This window comes from Cygnus olor, chromosome 11, assembly GCF_009769625.2.
Source record: "Cygnus olor isolate bCygOlo1 chromosome 11, bCygOlo1.pri.v2, whole genome shotgun sequence".
In the NCBI taxonomy this organism is placed as follows: Eukaryota; Metazoa; Chordata; class Aves; order Anseriformes; family Anatidae; genus Cygnus; species Cygnus olor.
The window spans coordinates 5,429,874-5,454,554 of NC_049179.1; the positions used below are offsets into that span (position 1 = coordinate 5,429,874).

The 24,681-nt window shown below is 35.9% G+C and overlaps 1 protein-coding gene across 10 annotated transcripts in view; it reads left to right on the forward strand.

The window, feature by feature from the left end:
• The window catches only part of FAM189A1 (family with sequence similarity 189 member A1), a 131,700-nt gene that overhangs the window by 82,871 nt on the left and 24,148 nt on the right, over nucleotides 1–24,681 (forward strand). For 9 of the 10 annotated variants that reach the window (XM_040569879.1, XM_040569881.1, XM_040569875.1 and 6 more), the window contains 2 exons: nucleotides 4,083–4,214; nucleotides 18,116–18,223. In XM_040569879.1, the coding sequence (XP_040425813.1) occupies nucleotides 4,083–4,214; nucleotides 18,116–18,223 (240 nt within the window). The remainder of the gene's footprint in view (nucleotides 1–4,082; nucleotides 4,215–18,115; nucleotides 18,224–24,681) is intronic. The other variant, XM_040569882.1, reaches the window with a different exon arrangement.

Below are 24,681 nucleotides of genomic sequence, written 5' to 3' on the forward strand. Positions count from 1 at the left end.
TATATTTTGTTTTGAATTTTTGTTATGCTGTTCTTAGGACACCACCACCACCACCCCCAAAAAAAAAAAAAAAAAGTATGCTTTGGAGAGAAGGTGAAACCTCCTACCTTTGCCAGAAGGTTTACATTTGTGCTAGAGGTGCTAGAGGAAGTCTACAATGCAAAGTGATGCCATTACTTCATCCCTAACTCTCCCTTTTTGCCTTACTTCTGAGTGCATGTGCACTCAGAATTTCTTTGTTAAGACATCTTTAATACGTAGACAGAATTCGATGAATTGATACAGATGAAAAAAGTCTTGTCTATGCACATTTTTTTTATATTATTGTGGTATAGGGGATTTTGTGTGCACACGCTCACCAGTGTGTGTACTCAATAAGTCTGAAGTTCTCTACATTGCTGGAGGATCCTCTTTTTTTTTTTCTGATCCTCTTCAATGGAAAAATCAAATTTTAATGTTTTTGGTCACTTTCAAAGTAGCTGTACTGATTTTTGGCAAGATTAAATAAACTTAAAAGACAATTCCTGTATGTCGGCAGCTCAGGCTGATGTTTGAAATTTTGCATGTGGTTTGGATGAGGGTGTACTGTGCAACTGTCCCAAGCATGAAAGAACACAAAATACACTGAGATTACTGACTTTATGCTTGCTAACACAAGTAAGGATTGGGAAATGGACCACAAACATATGGAGGATAACTGGTGGGGGCTGTGTACACAGGGTGGAGTGAATGGTGCTTTATTCTTGGTCTCTGCCAGCCAAAAAAGAAAAGGGATTTAAACACAGCAAAGAGAGGGGCAAGAAGACAGGTTTGGAGGCACTACTGATAGTTGCTAATGTAGTTGTGTCTGAGGCTGGCAAACAGCAGCCCTGCAGCTGGAAGGGGGAATCCCAACTCTCCTCCCTGTATTGATGTAGTGCTATTGTTTGTGCTTCTATGGATTTCTGAACCCACACAATGGATGGGATTGGAGGTCTAGCTTGGACTAAGAATAAGCCACTCCCTCACAAAAAAGAAAAGTTAGTTCTGACAATGTTTAGATCACAGGATAACTGTATGAATTCCTGGTCCTGTCTACATAAGTGTGAATGCAGCAGTAGGGCAGGGATGAGCATCTAGAGCAAGAGGGCTCAAGACTGCTTTTGGCTGCTGCAGTGCTTTAAGCACAAATGTGATGGCATGCTCAGCCTTCGGTACTGCTCCCCATTACAGGATGAAAGTTAGCAAAGATGTCACCTCAAACATACTTGAAGGAAAAGGTGTACAGCAGGACAAATTGTTAAAAGCTCTCCAAAATGTATGTGTATTGAAAGAGGATTTTGTTTTGCAGTCTGGTTGCAAATCAAAGTATTTTGACTATGCTATGTTTTTCAAGAAGACTTCCTGATGTTTTGCAAGAGCTTTCATGTAAACAATAAACTTAACTCTGTTTAAGAATTGAATTAAAGGGAGAGTTTCCAGGCAGTATAAAGTTACAGAACATCTTTCAGAGTTAACTGAGAATCTCTCAGAGATAAGGGATTTTAACCAAGCAGCTATTTCTGGTTTTAGCCTTCTTTTATGTGATGCCAGTTTATCACGTGAGTTAAAAGTAGACCTGCGATCTGAATTTAATATCAGAAATATCAAATGTATTTAACCTTAAGCCAGTGACTATCTTTCCTTGAACAGGGACGGCGTGGATCAGAGCAATAAATGTTGTAGCAGTAGGTAGCTTTGTCTGAAGTTCCTTTTCCTTGTTATAAAAACCTTTTTTTAGCAGCTGAAGAGTATATTCATTTGCTGTGTACCTGGTGCTGATGGAGCAGGTATGCTGTAGCATTCTGACTGCTCACTTTGATGCAGCTCTAAATTAAAGGTGCAAGTTTCAAACTTCTGTTGTAGCAATTATCTAACAGTTGGCACCATTTCTAACAATCCCTGAGGGGTTCAAGAGCAAGACCTCCCCAGTGGCATTTCACATTTTGTATTTTCCATTGATTTGAGGAGCTGAGGTTGTCTGATTATAAACCATAGTTCGGTTTTACTCTTGTCTTTTGATTTTTAAAAAGTATTTTAAAAGAGTATTAAGAACTGTCAGAAATTGAAGAGAAAAAAAAAGCTGTCTGAAATTTTTAAAGCAGCTTTCTGAATTAAATTGTATGCTGATTGGAAATAAACAGCACAAATTTTATGAAGGTACTCAAACTATATTTTCTTCTGTATTTGTTTTAAAAAGTCTGTGTCTCAGGGTGTGACCAGTCAGTGTGAGTTGCCATAGAGAAATATTTCTAGTGCTGCTTTCAAATATGTGGGGAATGGTCTAATTTATGTACCCAGGTTTTTTAAAATCCTTTTTAACAATTATACTGGCTGGAGGGCAGTCAGGACTCTCAGGACTTGAAGCCAACTTTCTGCTCTGAACATGGCTTCATTACTGTATGTGGCAAGCATTAAGTCATCTGCATCTCATCTGGTAAAGCTTGCTCATTTTTAATGGACTCTGTTCTTCCAACTGCTGTGCTGGTCATCAAAACAGAGCACTAAATAAGTCTGATAGGGATGGCAATAAAAATTAAATGTTTATGTAGGTAGCTATTAAGAGTATATGAACAATTTTAATATTCTTCAAGTTCTTGAGCAGCAAGAAAAACTTGTGTAGAAATGATTCTACATACAAGTCTATATGAGGTACAGGGAAAGCTTATATTTGATTTTCTTTGTTCAAAAAATTGACAACACCATAAAGAATGATCTGAATTAAGAACAAGAAATGCATGTTTTCATTAGGATTTTTTTTGCACGATTTGTGTCTGGAAATTTTAAAATACATTTGCCTTGCAAGAGAGTAAGTAGTATGGTGGTTCAGATCTCTTAGCACCTAACTATTGTGCTTCCATCTTTATTTGGAGGAATACAGGAGTGATTCAGGATGACTGAATGCTACCTTGAGTCTATTATTCTTTACATGGAGAGCCATGGAAATTTCTCATGGGTGTCATTCTTACTACTACTGATTATTGGAGTATGGAAACCTGGGATCTGCCAAACTCATAGGTCAAGGAACTCCCGTGTGATGAGAGTTCCTTTTCTCAGTACTAACCTAGACACAATTGCGACTAACGACCTGGAGAAGTAGGGTATGTCCTGCTATCAATCCTTTAAATAAGCTGCAAAAATGGGAATGCAGAAAGCATAGAAATACTGAATTGAGAAAATTAAGGCAATAGCAGTTCATGTTAGCAGGCTAGGTAAAAACATTTACGAAGTTAAATTTTGGCTTAAAACTCTTTGTTGGAAGGAAGCAGAAAAATAGATGCTGTTCTTTCTTTGTCTTTTTTTAAGGGTGGAAATCAGAATCAGTTCTTATTGAGCAGAAAGGAATTATTTTAAAATCACAGAGTTTTTAAATTTATATATATTCTTTAAGAATGATCGGGTTCTATATTCTTAACAAGGTCTGCTCTAATGAAAGTCTATAAAGAGCAAAAAGCCTAGTGCTTTTTAAAATGTAAAGTCTTTGAAAGCTTATTGCATTCAAAACAAACGAAAATTAGGAAAATAGAGAGCAAACCTTTACCAAAGTAAAAGTACATGAGATTAGATATTACTGCTTATTTTCTCCACTATTTCTTAATGTTGTTTTCTCACTTCTCAAGTGTATGTCATGTTTTCTAGGGTAATTATTTCTGTATGTATGAGTAAGTATATGTTATATGTGTGACCATGACCATGTCATGTACTTTTCTTACTTTGTTTTCGCTTGTTTTTGTCTTTCCCCGTTGGGTATGATTTCATGTTTATTGCAGTTGAGTTACTCTGCTTTCATCTGCCTCTGTAAAGCAAACATTTATGTCTCATTTTGACTCTTGAAAAAGATAACACTCACTCTTGTTCAGTGTTGTATACTCTTTGTATTTTACCTGTTCTTATAGGTTCTATTAGCCAATGGAAGGCATTCTCTTTCAGAGGAATTATCATAAAATAAGCTAAGGAATAGCAATTGGTATTTACTAGTTGTTATTGTCACAATCAGTGTAAATACAATTGTTTGAAAGTGTTTTTTGTTTACTTATGCTTGCTATATTTTTTTTCCTCCCCAGATTAAATTTGACAGTGATGGCGTCTGTGTTTGCTGTGAAATGCAACATCAAACATCAGGTTGTAGTAACCTTGGAGAAACACTGAAACTGAACCCTCTACAGGAATGTAATGTTGTGAGGTTGACCCTAAAGGTGCGTTATGAGAAGAATTAACAGTATATTTTAATTTTAAATAGTAAGTATGTAGGAAGACAAAAGTGGGCGGTAAAAGGAGTAGTTGGTGGCATTCCTGGTGTTTGTATGCTCTTAGGTGAAAAAAAAAATTAAACTTCATCCAACAGAATGTAGTACGTCTGTGTTTTGTGGTTTACATTTTATGTTACACTGTCAGTATCTGTATTTGTATACACGATGATTTTGTTAGGGCTTACTTAAGAAACAGGCCATTATTGGTTATGATTGATATTAGGAGGTACAAGGACAGTTATCTTGTTACTGTTCAAGAAAGCTAGAATCTTTTCTTTTCTAGCTGGGAGAGAATGGTAAGTGTTCATTTGAGATGGTGCTGGAAGCATGCTTATAAACTGCTGTGTAATGTTGATAGTAGTTTAAATCCTATAATGTTTTGTCTTAAAACTACCCAGTTTAAGAATGGACAGGAAATAATAATATTTTATGATTCAATTATATCACAATGTAATTGCATACATATTTCTTCATTCATTGTCACCAAACAAGCAAGACATGGTGTTACATTGGTTTGGAAAACAGTAAGTAATCTATGAAAGAATTGGTCAGAGAAAAGAACCCTAAACTGAGGTACAGATGTTGATTCATTTTAGGTGTAATTTAATGGTCAACAGAACTAAGTCTGCATCTGTGGCTCTCAATTTCAAATTATAAATTTTAATGAAGTTAGTAGAATGCAATGGAATAAAGTGGTGAAACTCAGTGTAATAAGGAGCTTAGGGATTTAGACTACAGAATGAGGCCTGAAAATTCAAAGTTATATTGATATTAGAAGCTGTATTTTAGTTCAGGACAGGTATAAGTCCTGCAAAAAGTGTTATAATAAGCAGCTAAATGTTCTTCAGCTAAATTAAGAAAAAGAGACAAGAAAAAGATTTAGCAAGTAGTAAAGATCAGGTAGGAGTTAAAAATAATTTGGTATGGCACCAAAATTCAGTAAGAACTCTGCCTCAGGTTTTAATGAAGATGACGGGAGGGCAAAAACCATTTGGGTAGCATTTACTTTCATTTAATTTAGTAATTGACAAAGAAGCAAAAACTTAATGTTGCTGGTCAAAGAATAATAATAATTTACTACTATTTGGAATGCTAAATGCAGGACTGTATTCAGTGATGCAATGCTAAAGAAAAGTTAAAGGTAGTACCTTCACTTTTACAAGAAAGATGATCAGTCTTCACATTTTTGCAACCATTAAACATTGAACTTATCTTACAGAAAAAGCTCACTTGTTGATCCTATAAAAACAAAAATTGATAGAGCATATGTTTACTAGCTGTAAATGTCTGCAGAGTCAACTTTAACAATAGAGAAAACAACTTTTTATCTTAGAGGACATTGTCAGCGTATGAAGTGGGTAGAAATTACATATGCTGGAAATAAGAGTAAAGTTTCTAAAATGAATGAGTTTATAAAAAGGAACTGGTGACATCTGCTTGCACTAGCAGAAGGACTGAATTAAAACCAGGAGTTCCTATGAGTATAATCTTAGTGCAGCATTAATTATGTTCAGAATTTTTCAGTTAAGAGGATAATTATGAAAATAACTTCTCTCATAATGTTTCTTAAATCTTTTTCAGTTTTAATTCTACATTTATTTTCTGTTTGGATTTGAGAGCTCTGTATTCCTGGCAAATTTAAGAACAACATCCTACTATGCACATAAGGAGGAAAACAAAACAAACAAAAAAAACAAACAGCTAATTCAGTAGAAAAATGACAATGATAAAGCTTGCTTAATTTAATTGCAATTAACGACTACAATGTGATTTTTGAGAGAACACATTTTTGAACCAAAAGGTCAATTGTGGTTATTGTTTGGGGTGCTGGGGAAGAGAAAGGGTAGAATACCAGAATTAAGAGTATACACCTCTATGTATAATGCTATGTAAGTTTTATTCTCTTTCTCTTTATTAAGTCTGGGGGATATCCCATTTCCATGAAGTAATCTCTTCTTTTTTTTTTGGTGCTGGCAACTATAGGAGCTCCAGTGTGAACAGAACAGTTGCACACGTATTGGATGTCTGATCTTGTTCCCTGTTAGTCTTTCTAGACTTTCTTGAATGTCTCTCTGTTATCCTATGTATCTGATATTTGTGCAAACTGGCTTTTATTCAAGTAAAACCAGAAAAAAATGCAGGAGAGTAAATCTGTAGATAGACACGTGCATGCCTGCATGTGAGCAAGTGCACGCTGACCTAGTTATAAAACTGGTAGCATCTCTGGATTACATTGCTGATTGTACCTTTGGCAAAGTCCTAAGTCCTAAATATGTTTCAAGATGAAACAGGTACAAACGAGATCTTTTTTTTTTTTTTATTAACAGTGTTACCACTGAATAGGATAAAATGCTGGCGTGTTAGTCTGTATTGACCATCTGTTGGTTTGTAAGCAGAATTTTGGGGAACTGAGTTTTTCTTGTAACATTAATTACATGGTATTATCCTGTTGAATATTATTTTACCAAAGAACAATCACATAATTCTGAATTTTAAATTAGAATGAGCTAAAACTAGGTGCAAGCTTTCAGTATGAGGCTGAATTTTCCAGCAAGCCTTCATCTGTGGAAGTTATTCCTTCCTTTAAACTGAAAATATCTTGGACTTATTAAAAGCATGCAAGCAACAAAGCTTATCTTCTTAAACTTTTGCTTTGAGAGGATGAAGGTAGACATAGAAGATGGAATCATTGTAATGTATTATTACTGCATGATATTTGCATGTAAGAGCAGAACGTTATGCGGCTTTGGTGTTGTAATGATTTAGTAGGGTATTTTTAATTACTTTAACAGCTTACACAGCCCAGAATACATGCAGTCGTATATGCTAAATTATGATTCTATATAAATATTTACTTTCTATTTTACTTAAGTACATCTATAGCATGGGGTTTTGACTATGTAGGCTAGGGGAAAGCTGTTTCCACCTCTATTTTCAGCACAAATACTTGTTTCAGAACTGCTGAAATTCAAGTACAATATAAATAGTAAAAGTCTTTTTAAGGGTACTGATTGCATTCATTAGCATCATTATTAGGGATTTGTGTAACTTAGGGTTCTTGCAGTTTTCTGTGTGAATGTTTGGTCGTCTTTGAATCTAAATTTATTTTTACTGCATTTTCTGCTGACCAAGCCTAACCATATGTTTAATTTTTTGCCATTCAGAACAGCGTGCTTTCACTTTCATGACAGAGGAGGATGACTCCTAAAATATCCGTTCGAGTTAGGAGAACAGGCTTATCCTCTTTGATGCTCTTCTGATTCCCTTTATGACCAAATGCAAGCTATTTAATTTTGCTGAACTGAAGCAAAATGACTTTCCGAAAAGACTTTCTAATCTATTTGAAATTGGGTAAAGCTCAGTGGAGAATAAATAATTTCCTCTAGGACAAGATTTTTTTAAATGCTGGAGTTGTTTCAAGTTCTTTAACAGGTAAATGAAAATACTCAGTATGCTCAGGGTGTAGTAATAGTTAATAGTAGGTATAAAAATATATCAAAAATAGAACAATTCAGTGTTTGCTTTGTATATTGAATAGTGGAGCAACAAGTATTCACAAGTCGTAAATAACAATTGTGTAACAGACAGTCTACTCCTATTTTTACTTCATGCATATTTCTGTTCCTAGCTTAGAAAATGAGTGAATATGTTGTGAACTTCTCTCACAGCTGAAAATCTGCCTTTTTTGAATGGCTGAAATCTGTTTATTGTTTGCTTGTTTGATTAATTTATGGAACCTTAGTCTTTCAGTAGTATCTCCCTAATAAATCACCAGTACTGCCTTTAACGTAGATACCTGAGTTGATGAAGGTTATGCAAACTCCTTGCCAAGCAGCACAGACCTTTTTGAGTTTATTTTTAAGTAGCTGTGCACTGTTTTCTAAAAATATAGTAAATACTTTAGACTCATGCAAAGTAGTAACAATATGATACCTTAATACCATACATCTATTTCATGAAGCATTGGCCATTTCTTCATTTATAGTTTAATGTGCATGTGAATGACTTTCATTCATGGTTCTGAATTGATTCTTTGTAAGTAAAGACTGTCTTTCTAGTCTTAGAGACTATTATCTCTTTTCAGGTTATAGTGGTAGATGAAATGTAGCACCATAATTGAAGTCGATCAAGGAGAAAAGAAATCATCTTCAAAGAATTGCAGAAGTAAAGCTGGTTTTAGCCTTTGATCAGTGTAGGTGTTAAGATCCATGTGTTCAGGACTACTGATTACAAAGTGCACTTCTTACACATTGGCAAGCTGTTTTCACTCCTTGTATTGTTTATTGACCAAGCTCTCAAAAGTTCATGGAACTTAAGAGCCTCCAAAGCTACGAACCTTTTATTTCCACAGGAAAATGATCTTTTGGGCCAGCAAAATGGGAGTGTTTTGTAAAGTTCAATAGAAAGTTGCCAGTTCAATACTGTTGTACAGGTTAGAACACTTAACCAGTACTGGCTTTGTGCTATATAACTTATTTTTTGTAACGTGGGCATGAGTAACTCAGTTCACAAAGAATAGTACTATTTAAAATGTTGTAAATAAGCATGGAGAGAAAGAAGTAAGTGGGTACAAAAAGCTGTTCTTTGTTTCCTTCTACAGCTAGATAGATTTAAATACAGGTCCTTAATTATCTATAAGCAGCACAGCTGGATAACTTCCCGTATAATATTTGACAGAAAGAACAAGTACTTTGTGGTAATATTGCTTCGTCTGTGTGATATATTTGCATTTTGAACGTTAAATTCCCTGGTTTGGTATTCATGTACGTAATTGAAAGTACAGTTCATTGCTATGATATGATGAAGAGGCAAGGGATTGATATAATATTTACCAAAGTCTGCAGCCGAGTTGAGTTGTGAAGGCATCCAGAGGTTCTTGTTTGGGTTTACTTGATATTTATTCTGTATTTAATGGGTATATACGAGGAATTACGGAGCTCCTGCAATAGTTCGTTAAAAGGAGATGGATTGAGCAAGGCAATTGGTTATTTTCCCAAATAACAATTAAATTATGCTGAAGTATATAATTATATTGGGTTTACACTATAGTCCTTTGGTGTGATCAACATCTTCTTGACAAGCCCCTAAAAACAGTGGTTTGTGCTAGATAGTTGCATATCAAAAGGGAGTTTCAGTGAAACTTTTTCTCTTACGACTTGCTGTATTATGCATTTGATGAATAAAGTGTACACAGCCAAGGTGAAACACTCATTGAAAAGGTTAGTGCATCTTACTGCTTTTTTATTGCTATGAGTTTGGAGATATTGTATGTATGGAAGCAAAGTTATTTAGAAATTTAACTTACTGACCAGATTTGTATGCAGATTGCTGTCAGTCAAGTGGTATTTCCCTTCCAGCCCTAAAAAATTGCATTAATGTTTTGTTCTTAATTTTGAATACATGTATTATTACATGTATTACAACCTGATTGCAGCTGTGATTAATTAAAATGGCTTCTCTACATCTGGTTCTGGAAGGCAACCAGTAGTTAGTAGAGAGAAATTCAGTTATACCTTTGTTTTCTAAGATATGGGTGTAATTCACCATTGGAGCAAAATTGGTTGCATTTCAGTTTTACTTTGTATTTGTTGTGATAAGAGGTACAAATTACATTTTAAAGGAAAACATTTCAGCTGTTTCAGCAATACACTTGCTGTGAGTGTTCTTTGGTTATAAATAACTCAGTTCCCCCACCTCTCCCACCAGTAATGTGGGGCTCGTGTCATTGCAATTTTTTTTTCCTTTTGGATTCTATCTCAAGCAAGAGATTTTCTTTGCTTCTGTTGGGTAATTGTGTGTGTTAACAGCTGTTCTAAATTGCTTTGTAAAATGATTGTTTCTACAGTTGAGTTATCAAAGTGATAAATCAATCACCACTTTTTTCCCTGTTCCAGTTTAATATTATCTGACTGACTTATCATCCAGCAGTTAAATAGAAAACAAAGAAAATGAGTTCTTAGGGCAAATTGCTTTTTCATTGTGTTACTGTATATTCTTTTTTGTATGATGTTCTTATTGAATTAAGTCCTGAAATGATATTTTTGGACTAGAAAATATTAAAAAATATTTAAAATCAAAGTTCAGATCTAAAAATATACTCAGGTATTGGAATACCACTCCTATTCTGATGTATTCCGTAGGCTTTATGCAAAGTCTAAGATTTAGAAAACGTGCATTTTTGTGTAGTAATTTTTCTGAAAAATAGTAGACTTGAAAATGTAGGTTTTCTTCCTAGGACTACAGCAAAAAAGGAAATAGATATCCTCTGGCACTGCTGAGTGTAGTTTGCTTTTCTTTTTTTTTTTTTTTAGTTTATCTGAATCATTACCTACTGTTAATCTTCATTTTGATAAAATTTGAGAGGCAATTACTTTTGCCAGTGTCTCTTCCTTTGCCTTCAGTCACTCACGAATCACAAAAAAATCCCTGCCATTTTCTTATCTCAGCAGTCACTTGCAAACTGGTGATGGAAGGGAATATGGGAAAAAGGCAAAGACGTGGCAAAGAAGACTGAAGATTTTGCGTGCCTAGAGGTGGTTAAAGGGAAGGGAAAGAGGCTTAACAGTGTAAGGCACTGAAGTTTCATAACTGTTTTTTGTGTGTTCTGATCTCACTGATTCCCTCATATGGAGACCACTTAGGAATCCTTAGCACACAGATATAACTGAAAGGATTTCAGTAAACTTCTCTGAGACAGCCTTGGTTCAGAATGCTTTTTGTATTTGGTCATTCAATCTGTAGAATTTAAAGCCTTCTCCCATGTTGATCACAGTAGGAGATTACCAACTCTATAAGGACTCTTACTTTAAAAATTACAGACCTTTTTCTGTGTTTGTTTCTTATTGTAGTCTGGCTTTTGTCCTGTAATATTGTTAGCAAAGCTATGATATTGGATTCTTTTCTGTTGTATCAACTGAAGTATGTATGGTGGATATGAACTACACCAAAATGCTATGCACCAACATTCAAATCAGTTCCCTCCTCATTTCATTTTTTGATAGAGATGTTTTTAAGAGGAATCATCTGCTTCCTAGGTGTTCAGTAATGAGAAATTTAAGTCTAAATTCTTTATAATAAATGATAGTAAGGTAATGCTCTATTGCTTTTGTTGTTGTTGTTCTGTTTGGGTGTTTTGTTTCCTCTGGAACTGCCTTTGGGATACTGGAATGTAGTGTCAGAACGATCAGCAATTGCTTTCTGAGATTATGTTCGTAAACGTCACTGCTTGCTGTTGTTGCCAAGCAGTCTGTGACTAGTCAAATTATTAAAACTTTAACACTTTTTTTGTTTTTTTGTTTTTTTGTGTGTGTTTTTTTGGATAGTATGATTTCTGTGAACAAAAGTACTTGTACTTGTCTCCCACTGAAGGGAAGTAGCTTTCTCTACTTTGTAATCCACAGTGGGAGAAAATTTAGGTGTACTCTGTACGATTAAGGAGAGAAAACATACTCTGAAATGTAGCTACCAATGTGAATTCTTTTCTTAAATGCCTAAAGATAACTGCAAGTAGGCATATAACGTCTAACAAATCATATATGTGAGTGACTGCTGATGCTATTTTTAGCTCAGACCTTGGCAGCATCAGTGTGAAAATAGGTTGTTCATTTCCCTTCCAGCAGTGAACGTGAGATAACATGACCCATATGTTGGACTGAGATAACAGAAAACTCACCTGCTCTTTTAGATGCCAAATGAAACCTGGAAGGCCTTGACACAAGATTGCAATATATTGTATTTATTTTCAGTGTTAATGCCTATAAAAATTTGTCCTAATTGGTAAATTTCATGTTGGGCCTGGACAAAAGGAGTTGTGCAGCCTTTTGGGGGGAATATGGTGGGTACCTGTTTTGGATGCCTGACAGTTCATTAGCTCTCTTTTCAAGAGATATGAGCAAATTTACTAGAGATGATTATATAGAGTGTAAAGAAAAAGCATTTTTTAAAGTCGACTTTGAGTGTATTTTCTCAAAACTTAAGAGTTTTTGAAGGTTGATGAGATAGCAACGTTGTTATTTTCTGCATTTCTTGGTGGGGCAATGTAGTCACTAACATAGTCTGTAGATTACACATAATTGCAAAGATTATATCTTAGGCAGCTTACATTCATCAGCTAATGTCTAAAAGCGATTGCATTGAAGAAAACATGTTTTGAATGCTCAAATAGCATGTAAAATGTCCAAAAAAAAGGCATCAGGGATCCCTTTCCCAGGGCCATTGTTAAGGATTTTAAAAGAATGACACTGCAAAATATTAATCTGTCATTTTGTTTGTTATGGTGTGGTTGGATTTTGCATAACTGTTGGCAGCGCTCGAGGGAACGCAGCAATACAAACTGTGGCTTCCACCTGCTCAGATTCTCAGGGCTTCCAGATAGAAAGAACGTCAGGATTTTTCATTTGCAGCTCACAGAGCCTGTCACCTGAGTCATTTTACCTATCCATAATTCTGGAAACGTGCAAAGAATGAAAGACACATTCTGTAGATAGACATATTCTATTTGCATAGCCAGCAATGCCTGCTTGTATACCTGAAAACACCAGAAAACCTAACTTCTCATTGCTTTTGATGCACATAGGCTTTTCTTGTAGCTAAGCTGCTTGGTGGGTGTAAATATTCTGTGGTGGCATGGGGAAAACAATGCTGATGTTGGTTAAATTTTGGAACAGAGTAACTTTCTTACAGCCAGTTCAGAAAATTCAGCTTTTCTGCAAACTACTAGCAATATATTCCACAAGCTCTTCCAGTTTAACAAGTAGACGTAACCCCAAAGGGGAGGTATTTCAGCTTAATTAGAATTAATGCGTGTATACAAGAGGGAGGACAGGAGGAATCTCTTCCATTTCTGTTCAGCCTTCCCAAACGTAAATACTTCTATGATATATCGCTACATATTAGATCTGGTGGAGAGCTCCAGCTTGGTTTCTTGCCAAAATGAAGTGAAATATATGTGCAATGTCAAAGTGGCATTTTTGGCTGAAATACTTCTGCTAGCTCTATTAATAGACCTAACTATTTCACATTGGAGGAATGTTCAAGTTCATCTCAAGCAAAGGTTTGAAAGCTTTGCTTCTTTTTGGCATGTAAGATGGAATCAAAACAGGCTATTCTATACTCACATTATGGTATTATTAATTAGCAGTTGGTTTTAACTAGATTAGTTTTTAGCTATTGTGCTGAAGAAAACGCAGTAGAAGAAAAGAGCATGCACACAGAATTAGTTTTTCAAAGCCAGTTGATTAAATATGTAAAAGAATCTGCCAGATCAGTCTGAACACCTTAGTTGATGATAAATAGGTTTAACTCGCTTTTTAGGGTTATAGTGCTCTTACAGTGTACCAGCCTCTGTTGATGTCATTGAGTTCTTTCTCCAACATTTCATGGAATTCTGTAGTTAAACCATGTTTATTCTGAGAAGTGGTTCAAAGAAAATTTCTGCCTTTTGTTTTAGATAGCACTTAAAATCACAGAATGGTTTGGGTTGGAAGGGGCCTTAAAGACCACCCAGATCCAATCCCCTGCCATGGGCAGGGATACCTCCCACCAGCCCAGGCTGCCCAAAGCCTCATCCAGCCTGGCCTTGGGCACTGCCGGGGATGGGACAGCTTCCCTGGGCAGCCTGTGCCAGGGCCTCACCACCCTCTGAGTGAAGAATTTCTGCACTTCATGCTAATTTGTCCAAATTATTTGTTAATTATTGTCTTTTTTCTTTCATTTATATCCTTTATTTCTCCAAATATCTCAGTGATTCCTCCACATTTTAAAGATTCAGCCCGTTCTCTTCAGTAACAGCGTATTTCATAAGAATCCTACTAATGGAAGACAAAAAGCCAGTCAGCACATAACACCATTTAACCTGGACAACACACCTCCTTTTCTTGGGCAGACACTGCTTCTCAGTTCACTGAGGTGAGAAGGCTATACCCAACACTCCTTACAATTTTGGCTTGTCAGAATCTGTTTAATAAAAGTTGCTTCAGTGAATTTAACAGCTACCCAAGTTTGCTGCCATTGTGCATATCTGAAAACAATGTGTTATGTTTCCCATCTGAGAAACATTGACAGTGAGACAACGTTGTGTTCTCTGATCAGTGTAGGTATTGCAGAAATCAAAGAAAGATCTGTCACTAAATCTCCTGGTTCTTGTACTGGACATAGATTTCCTCCTTGAGACAGCTATAAATGTAGTCGTCTGTGGCAGGTGCTGTGGAGAATGAGGTTAGTCCCTGTTGTGGTTACTGCCTTTTCAGAGACGTTTCCTAAAGGACATCTTAATTGCCATCATGTTCCAGCTGGAATCTGCATAAGCACCAACACTGTCTTTCTGGGTAGCATGTTTGGCCATAGAGGGTTTTAGATTTTGAAAGGCTACTACTTGCCCACTCGCTATTATAGTGCACTAAATGAGTGTGCTATGGATTACCTAATTACCTGTTCAACAGGACACAGGGAAGAAATTTCCTGAAGATGGTAAATAGCCTGATGCTGAATAATGTGTGTTTGGGGGTTGGATTGGGTTTGAGGGTGCAGTGCAAGTGTTACTTGTTGCTTTGTGGGTTGAATCCTTTCTGAATTAAAACATACTTTTGAAAAAAATAATCAAGTGAGGTAGTAGTCTTGATTTAAGAAATGCCTAGTGATAGTGAGGATACCACAGTCATTGCTCTGTTATTGCTTTCACTGTTAAAAATTTAAATTTTTTCTGAATTTGTTTAGCTTTGCTGTCTTGATACATTTTTGGCTGATATCTTCTCTTTCTAGAACTTCATGAAATACATAAAAATTTTGCATCGCTACATTTGAAACATTCTTATTGCATCTTTACTGACCAGAAAGATTGCAGTGGGAACAGTGCTCTAGCTGTTGTCTGCTTGACCTGGGAAAGGAGTCTGTGGGAAAAGGGCCATTGTTTCGGTGGGCAGTAATCCCTGCCCTATATTATAAACACAATGCTGAAAGGCAGACTGAGTTCAGCTACCCATGGCAAGGGACAAATCTCAAACCACAGCAGAGCTGTGATCAATGTGAGTGTTCAGTCTGGGACAGTACTGCAGCCCAGGGTACTTGCAGACTAAACTTACTTTGTCTGTTGTTTCACAGTAGTTAGCAATGCATAAAAATTAAAACAGTTAGTCTGATGCTGTCTGGAAACATTTTTCCAGAAGAACTGGCAGAGAAGGATAAAATAACTAAACAGAAAATGAAATGCATTGTTTGGCTTTACTCTTTGATTTAGAGTAAGGGAGGAAGGAATTTTTTGGGGAAAAAAAATAATTTTTCTCTATTCATGTAATGTTAAATGGGTTTTGTGTATTCCCTATTTTTATAAATGACTATAAATACAGTGTTACTGATTCCTACTATTATAGTTGCTGTTTGATATTTCAGTTGAACTTTCACTAACCACCAATATACAACTATTTTGTGGTTTAAAGGGCTTAAAACCCTTTAAAAAGTAACTGCCTCTCTTTCGATGGGAGATAGTCCAGTGTTTGTCTTCTGTTACAGGAGTGGAGGAGTACTAGTAGGTGACCTCATACCATTTTGATGCTAGCCACTTGATAATTTTCCACAGAAACAGTTTTCAGATTAGCTAGACTAATATCTAATATTAATGCTTTGTCTATATTGCTTGACACACCAGGTATGTTAGGTGATAACTTAGATTTAATAACAGTAATAACAAAATAGATGTGAAGTAAAATACCACAATATTCACCTTAAAAGCCCCACTCCTGTGTGTTTTTAAAGTTTCAGGCTTTTATAGTTTCTCTCATCTGGTGCTTTTCAGTTTATCTTGCAGTCTGCTCTTCTGTAATTATGAAGTAATTGTACAGGTTCTTTTTTGTTTGCTGTTTTATTCCTTTTCATGTCTATAATGAGCTTTACTTAGCATAGATTTAGCAGAGAGCTAGCATAGCCTCTTTCAAAAATCTTAAACTCAGATAAGTATAAGTAAGAATGAGGTTTGCTCTGTAGCATTTCTCAAATAAAAATAGTTTTGTCTTTGTGGTTTTGCTTCTGTCCTTACCCAGGAGCAGGACAAAGAGGATAGTAGTTCTACAGGGAAGGATCTGGAGCTCTGTGGACAGAACATAAGTCAGTAATTTACTGTTGCAAAACCCCTCAGTTATCACCGCAGGATGTGTAAGGACGAGTATAGTTTATAAAGGACAAATGATAATCCTGACGCTTAGAGTCAACATTTGCAAGACCTCAGTTATGCCCCATTTAGAATTCTACGTTTGAGGAAAAATGTGGAGGAGCTTGAAGGTGAACCAGAGGAAATTGAAGAAAATAATCAGAGGCCTAAAAAATTGGTCTTGGTCAAGGATTTCAAGAAGTTCGGTTAATAAAGGAGGAAAGACTTTAAGCGTGATGACTGAGTCTAAAAATGTAAAACACTGCGTTAACGGCCTGTTCTCAAAAGCTGTGGAAGAAAAAGAGCAGTGGTTGTTTACTGTGGGCTGGACATAAGGGAAACATTTTAATGGTAATTGCAGGTGGTTAAACATGGGAATTGCAGGATGGAGCGAGCTGTGGGGTCTTTAGGAACAGATGAAAGAAACATCTGTCCTGAGGTACAGAAGCAGTATGAGGGCCTTAAGGACACTTTATATCAAAGTTGTAAATTAGGATCCAGAGTGTATTATTGAGCATAGATGGTATCAAGTTATACCTCTGGATTAGCTAAAACTTTTGGTTCTAAAGGCCTGTAGTTTGCAACTTAGATCCTTTAGAAGGCTTTTTATGCACAGAGTGTTTTTACTCGTGGTATATTAACAATTTGGGGATTGTTTCTCATCTGTTCTCTGTGAAATACTTTTACTGGCTATTCTGAATACTGATTGAGCAACATCGTTGTCACAAGTACAACAGCAGGTAGGCAGTTGCTGTAGAAGGACTGTAGTGATTTTGAAACATTACCGGCATGTTGGATGAACCGCTGTTCCTTTTCTTTACTTGTAAGGAAAATAAAAATCCAGTCATTGGAAGAAATGGATGCTTTTTTTTAATTATAACTTTCTTTTTTGTTTTTAATTATACCTATAATTAAAACGTTTCTCTCATTCTACTTAGTAAATAGAAATACTTGTTCTGTTTGAAAATGTATTAAAAACAAAACCAATGTGGCAGTATGCACTTCCTTCGTCAGCACAAGGTGAAACACGCAGATGCAGTCAGTGCTTTTTTCTCATAACTAAAAATATGTATGTTTCTTTCTAATGTTTCAGATGCATAGAATATCTGATATAGGGTAAATTTCTAGATTTCGTGCTACATTTTCCATTGATTTTTTTTAACCCATAACCCTAATGGTAGATTTCAAATATTGAAGGCAATGAAATTTCTTTGTGTGTTTTTGTTTTGCTTTGTTTTTAACCAGAAGTGCATTTCTTAGTATTTTGCTAGTGAGAGCTGTAGCTTGGGGTCTACTATGAAAGCAGCAATTTGTCTTTTGCAAAGTAGCTGGAAAACTTGAAGTATTAATATTTATGACAAAATCCCTAATACCAAATGTAGTTTGATAGGTGGGGAAGGGAAGATCATAGAGTCATTTGTGTCGGAAGGGACCCGTGAGGTCAAGTACAGCCATCATACTACTAGGAAGTCCAGTACTAAACCACGTCCCTAAAGATGTTTGTCTCTGATTTAAGATGTTTGTCTCTGGATTGTTTGCTGCTGGTTTAAAAGACAGTATTATATGCTGAATGAGTTCTACACAGCTAATTTAGACCATATGAAATTGATAGCAAGTGACAGTGATTATTATCAAATTGCTGAAAATATTTCCTGTCCTTTGTGTCCCTGAGATAAGAGATGATATTCTGATGCATGTCTTTTCACAGGATCTGTTGTTCAGTGTATGCGCTCTCAATATCATCTCCACCATTGTCTGTGCTTTGGCAACAGCGATGTGTTGCATGCAGATGGTTTCTTCTGATCTTCTGCAAATGGTGAGTATGTTTCAGTGACAACACAGGATGTTGTCCAACATAACATATTTTCCTGATTTATGTATGCTCATTTGTACCTACTCCTTGCTTGTAAACTTAGGCCTGTGTGTCTTTGTGTAGTGTTAGAATGCGTGTGCATGGGTGTGTGTTTTATCTGTGTACATCTGTATAAATACAGCATACAGATGTATGCAACATGAATAGCTGCTGCATTAGAGGTGTTTACATATTATTTTAGGGAGTTATATTCAGGATTTTGCAATTGGGAGTAAATTAGCTTTGTTACCAGGGTTATAAACAAGGTTCAGTTTATATGTGCACATTCCATTTTCTGTCATTGCGTGTATATTATCTTCAGCTTGCACACTATCCAGAGCAATTACTTAGCTTTGAGATACTACTTTTCTAGTATGAGAACTATGTAGTGTGAGAACTACGAGTTCAGAAGTGGAACTTTTCACAGCACTGTGCCAATGATAATATTTCCCATAAGGAAAACATGTTTGGCTCCAGAGCAGCACTTGTGTTTAACTTAGTTAAAATATATCCTCAGTCTGTGACATGAAGGAATTTCTTCATGTGTTATAATACAAGTCAGGCAAAATAAAATAATGTTACATAAATGCATCTTTTCTTGTAGCACTCTGCGTTCATGTTGTGCGCACTTGTAGCCACTTACAAACAGTGCTTACGGACATAGTGGATGTCAAACAGCATTGACAAAATTAATCATTTCAGCTCAGGACACATTGCACTTTAAATCTTAAAGGATTTTTATCCATTGTAGTTATTCTTTCTTTTCATGCACTCCCCAACCCCCATGATATTTGCTGCAGGATTCCCCTGAATAAAGATCTTGCTCACAAAATAACTTTGCAGTGATGACAGGGAGACAGACTGATCACCACACCTGCAAAGTTCTGTCTGTCTAACGTAACAAGGGTTGCAGTGATCCGGGAGTGGAATCATGTGTTCAGAGAACCTTAACCTAGACTTTATTTTGTGTTAAGAAGAAGAAGAATGTACAGATGACAACGAACCAAGAATGATACTAAAGTACATCAGACAGGCATGCACAAGATGTAGTAACTTCAATAGGAATACATTAAAAGCACACAATTTTTCTCTGCACCACTTCTTTCTTCACTTCTTCCATAGAAGTGTTTCTTTACGATGTGGCCATGCTACCATTAAATCAGTTTCTTCTTACTTCCCGTGTTTTGTGCTTCCGGCTTTTTGTCCTCTTCTTAGTTCTCTGTTCCCCCAGCCTTTCAGCTCTCTTAATAAGAATTTTCTTCCCTCTCCACAGAAGAAGGGAAATACATATTTCTTTATGCTCAGCCCCAGCCCCTTGTTTATCCTTAAGCTTTTCCCTTTCTTTTTTTCAAGTTGCTGAGCCAGATTCTAACCAGGCCTAAGTGAGCGTAACTTCCTTGGGGCTACGCTGACTTAGACCAACTGATCTTTGACCTGAAGATTTCTTTTTTCTTCCGCTATTTTCAGTCTATTGTCCCGTGATGTTTGGTCCCCTTTTGCTACACCCAGAAATCTGATTTACTTCCTTTTTTCTTGCTTGTAAATCCTTGATGCATATTTTTTCTTCTACTTTCCACCAAGGTATCCATTTTCTCTTAGCAGGGTTCTATCCCACTGGAAGTTTAAGATTGCAGCACTGAGATACCATCCCTTTCAGAAGACATGGTTTTATTTATTATATTCATTCTTTTACTCTGTTCTTACTGTATTCAAGAGCTGCATTGGCTCTCTTCTAGGAAGAGGAGCTATAAAAATACAATTTCTACCCAACAACAGCATCATTAAGTATGGAAAATCCTCCTCAGACATCATTAGGTTATACAGCCTTTAAACTTGCTGTCATTAGCTTGCCACTCGCTGTGGCTCGTGTGCTGTGTTAGCATTCATCTCAAAAATTAACCAGTTAGAATGGTGAATTTCTGCAAGTTACTCAATCCTGAAATAATGTCTAGTTTTTCTCTGGTACAAGGCTATTCTGTGTGCTTCAGGTATTTTATTTCCTAGCAACATTCAGCTGGTATGTAATACAGTTTCACGAAAATCTGCAGCAGTGTTTCGTGAGTATCTGCCTCCATGTGTAACTTTTGCAAACAATGAGTATGTGATTCACACAAAAAAACTGGCAGTATTTTATTGGTAACTGCTACCTTTTGATGTGCTGATCTATTAGTAAAAATGTCATGAAAGCTATAAACAAAAGCTATCCAATAGTACACACAGATTAAATTTTCCAGTAAATTTGAAGGGTTTTGTTTGAAATAATTCCATGGAGCAAATACTTGCTTTGAAGTGTTACGGGAAAAAATACTAGTTCTTCTGTGAGCCAAGCATTTGCTTCCTTGGGCCCAGGTTTGAAATATGCCAGGTTTGAATGATCAGCCCTAGAGGCTGTACCTAGAGGTGTTAGACTCACAGGAATTAAGCAGCATGAGCAGAAAAGAATCATTAACATTCAAGAAAAGAATCATTAACATATCATCATTAACAATCCTTAAAAGGACTGCTTCATTTCAGTCCTTTTTTTTTCCCCTGAACTTTCTTAACCATGTGAACTATCACACATATCCTAACCTGCTTTAATTACTTTGAAGATAAAGTTCAAGTCTCAAGTGAGGGATCAAAGAAATAGAGAGAATAAATATAGAAAGTCAAATGCCTTGGCAAAAATAATTATACCCTATGATACATTATAACCCATAACTGTACTTGATTCGTTTTCTGTAAGCTGTCAGTATTATCCATCTTCTTCTTTGTATTTGTTCTAATACAAAGATATCTACCATTTTTGGTGGATGTTCTTTTAAATGTTATTAAACTCATGTTTACATTGACCTAATGTATGCAATAATTCATAGATTTATGCCAATCCTACTCTTCTGTTAGTGATAGTTCCTGGGTAGAAAAAAAAAGTGCTTCAGTACATGTTTTATAATGGCACCAATGATATTTAAGCTTTATAGGTCCTTAATTTAACAAGTAAGAACGCTTTCTTTCTAAACTCCGTTTTCTTAATGCACAGTTTTTGTTACCTGTTCTCATTTTGAACAGCATTCAGGAAGTTTAGGGTGTAAATTATCCTTTTGTTAAAATAGATATGCGGGCACTGACTAAAGTAAGATTCAGTGGGACCTGGATTATTTGCTGCTGGTGCTGTATTGATGATTATTTAGTGCTTTGTTGACTCAGTTTTCAAAGTTGTCTGTCTTCTGGATTAGAAAAAGGGAACTGACCTCTGCCAAATTACCATAAAATTTAAGAGATACTTATATTCAAGAAACAGAATTTGTTTCTGTGCCTGATGACTTTTTTTTTAAGACACGTTTTGGAAGAAATCTATTATAGTTTTTTGTTTCACTGGAGAAAAGCTATATAGTATTTCAATTAAGTGATTGTTTTGCTTAATATCATAACAACCATGCAAGGCACTGGATACGTAGCCTGCTACAACTCAGCTATTTTTTTATATGACTTTATTTTATTTAATGTAACAAAATCTAAAAGTTATCTAATCATAGCATATTTTATTGGTTATTTTCCTTTTTTAACACTAGATTTACTACTTTTCATATAAAGTAGAAGGAATACATTAGAAAAACGTAACTGTTCCCATTTTCAGGACATGTGAAGAACCACGCAAATTCATGTGGTACGACTCATGCTTACCTAAATTGATATGTTTTATCTGAAACCTAACCTGAGGACTTAGTCTAAGAATCAGATAAGAACAGGATTTGCAGTCATGTATATGGGTAGGTGTCCTAAATAGAAGCTGAATCTCTGATCCAGTTGATCCAAGGACAGCCGGATATAAGCATGCTTTTCTGTTTTTATCCTCTGTTCACTATGGTGTGTAACTTCTGTTGCTGTGTCTGAATTTCATAAAAGTTCTCTTTCATCTGATATGCTCTTGATCAGCATGTATTACTAATTGTCACCACAGTAAATGAGAAAGCATTCTACCTGGCAGTCCTGAAAAGCAAGCACTGGGGCTCAAGCACCCAGCATCCATTTTGGTTCTTGTAGGGCATGTCTGAGAAGTGTACTGCCATTAAAATGTGTGAGCCAGTTTGGGAGGTGGCAAACAGAATGCCAGCAGAAATGTACCTAAATGCTGACAGTGTTTAACAGGCAGAGATATTCACCTCTTACATGGGAGACCTCAAGTATATCTCTGAAATTTGATCTGTTGCCACTTCAAAATTATTCATGTACACGTGAGTAAAGACTCACTAAAAAGTCCATCTGCTGGGTGAATACTAAATATCAAAATGCCTGTGAATGACACTGAGCAGACTGTGGAACTTTTAGTGTAATTACAAGACTGAAGATGACATAGCACTTTTGGATATCAGCAATGTGATTCCAGATTCTTTGGATACTGGTATAAATGAGACTGTTGTTTAGGGCTTGAATCTCTTCATTATATTCTGATTCTGTTATTGTCACACTCCATATTAATACATGGGTGTTATTTGAAGTTTCGGAACCCCCACAGCCCCCCCTCAGGCTCTTCATGTCAACATAACTTGGCAGGTGTTCTTTGTTCAGAACACTCAACTGCTGGTCTCTTATTGCTTCATAATATATCAGTTATGATTTCTTAAAAATAAGTGACATTGCATAACTAATAAGGGGATGATAATGCCAGGAAGAGGAATTATAGAGCAGGCAGCTTTGGTGAGAGTCTCTTTTTTCAGGTCTGGTAATAGTATGTTTTCTCAATCACGTGTCTCCTGGAAATATCACAAACTACTTTCACTGCTTTACATTTTAGTTTCCTTTAGTTTTTACTTTTGAGTTCATAAAAGTAGAAATGTTGAAAGTGTTGTCAGAAACCAAGCTGAAATTTGCTGTTCATCAGAAACCAGAATAAATCTCTAAGTACTTACTAGTCACCAGTAATAAAAAGAAATATAACAACTTCTTTCAGCACTGCTCCTCTTTGTTAGTGTGTTTTATAGAATTTGTTTTCATGAATAAAATTTTGCTGAATTTTTCACAAGTAGCATTTCATGTGAGTTTGAGAAAGGGAGTGATGTCTTTGATTTGAAGTGTTGAAATATAAATTCTGGTTGTAAGATCTTATCCTGCAAGCAGCAAGATCTTACTCTGGAAGAAAAAAAAGCTGAAAAGAGGAAAGGATAAAAAAGGATAAGAAAATAAGTTTACTTGGTTGGTTGGTTTTGTTTGTTTGGTTTTTGTTTGTTCTTTTTGTTTTAATACGTCCAGTTCAGTTTCTGGAATATTTCAGGTGTAGCATATAGCACAGAACTAGGTGAACCATTGTGGGTTTGAGCTTTTATTACAGGACACAAAATCTTATTTGCCTAGGTTGTTCCTTCTTTGAGTTGACTAATTCAAGAAGTACTAATTCAAAAATTTCACCCCACTTTACCCTTTCTCACAGGTGCAAATTTCCTTTGTTACATGTTTTGCTACTTGGGACAGTTTAAGACTGCGCTCCATTCCAGGGCTTCCCAGAGCTGTTCTTTCTGCATACGCACTCCTCCAGCAGATAATGTGAATCACATCAAATTATGTCAGTGTTCCGAAATGTGAAGAAACATTCCTTAATAAACAAGCTGCCACTTCCAGGATATTTCATTTGTTGCTTTAAGGCAGTTTCACTTTGCATCATGTCAGATGAATGGCAACTGCAAAAATTCACGGTATTTTCTCCAGAAGGAGAAATTGCTTCAGCTAGGTAAAGAAATACAAGAAATTGTGCCCAGTGTGGCCAAGTTAAAGCCTGAGGTACACCTACTCCATTCTTTCTTCCACTCCAAAAATGTTTGTACGGTACTTATCCTAGAAGTACAGGTACTGATACCATTCAGTGTGTTCTGATGTTATCACCACCACTACTAACTGTTCATCATACTATATGATATCTAAAACAATCTGTTATTTTATAAAGGAAACAAGGTAATGACACAGCTCATGCTGTGCTACAGCACATGCAAGCTGTAACTTACTGTTTCCATCAGTCATAATGATAATTCAGTGTGTCATTAATAATTTAAGCTGTATGCAATACTGAAATTAATACAGAAAAATAATTTATAAATCATTTGCATGCTGTTGAATGTAAGTTCTGCAGTGCAGTCACACTACATGGCGGTCAACTTGTACTTAGTGATCAGAGAAAAAGCTCCCACCAATTTGGATGTAAGACGGTGCTTTGCTTTTCTTAGAGAGGTCTGTACCTCTCTATATATCTATATTGCTATATATCACTATATGGAAAGAGAATAAGGTTATGTAGTAACTCAGAATGTTGAAAAACTTCTAAAAGAAGGACTTACACATTTTTAAACAAAATTTTCATGTAATTTCAGGATATTAAGAGTAAAATATAAGTAATTAGACAAGTCAAACAATAAATGTTCTGAGGGGAGATGAAACAGCAGTAAAGCTAACGT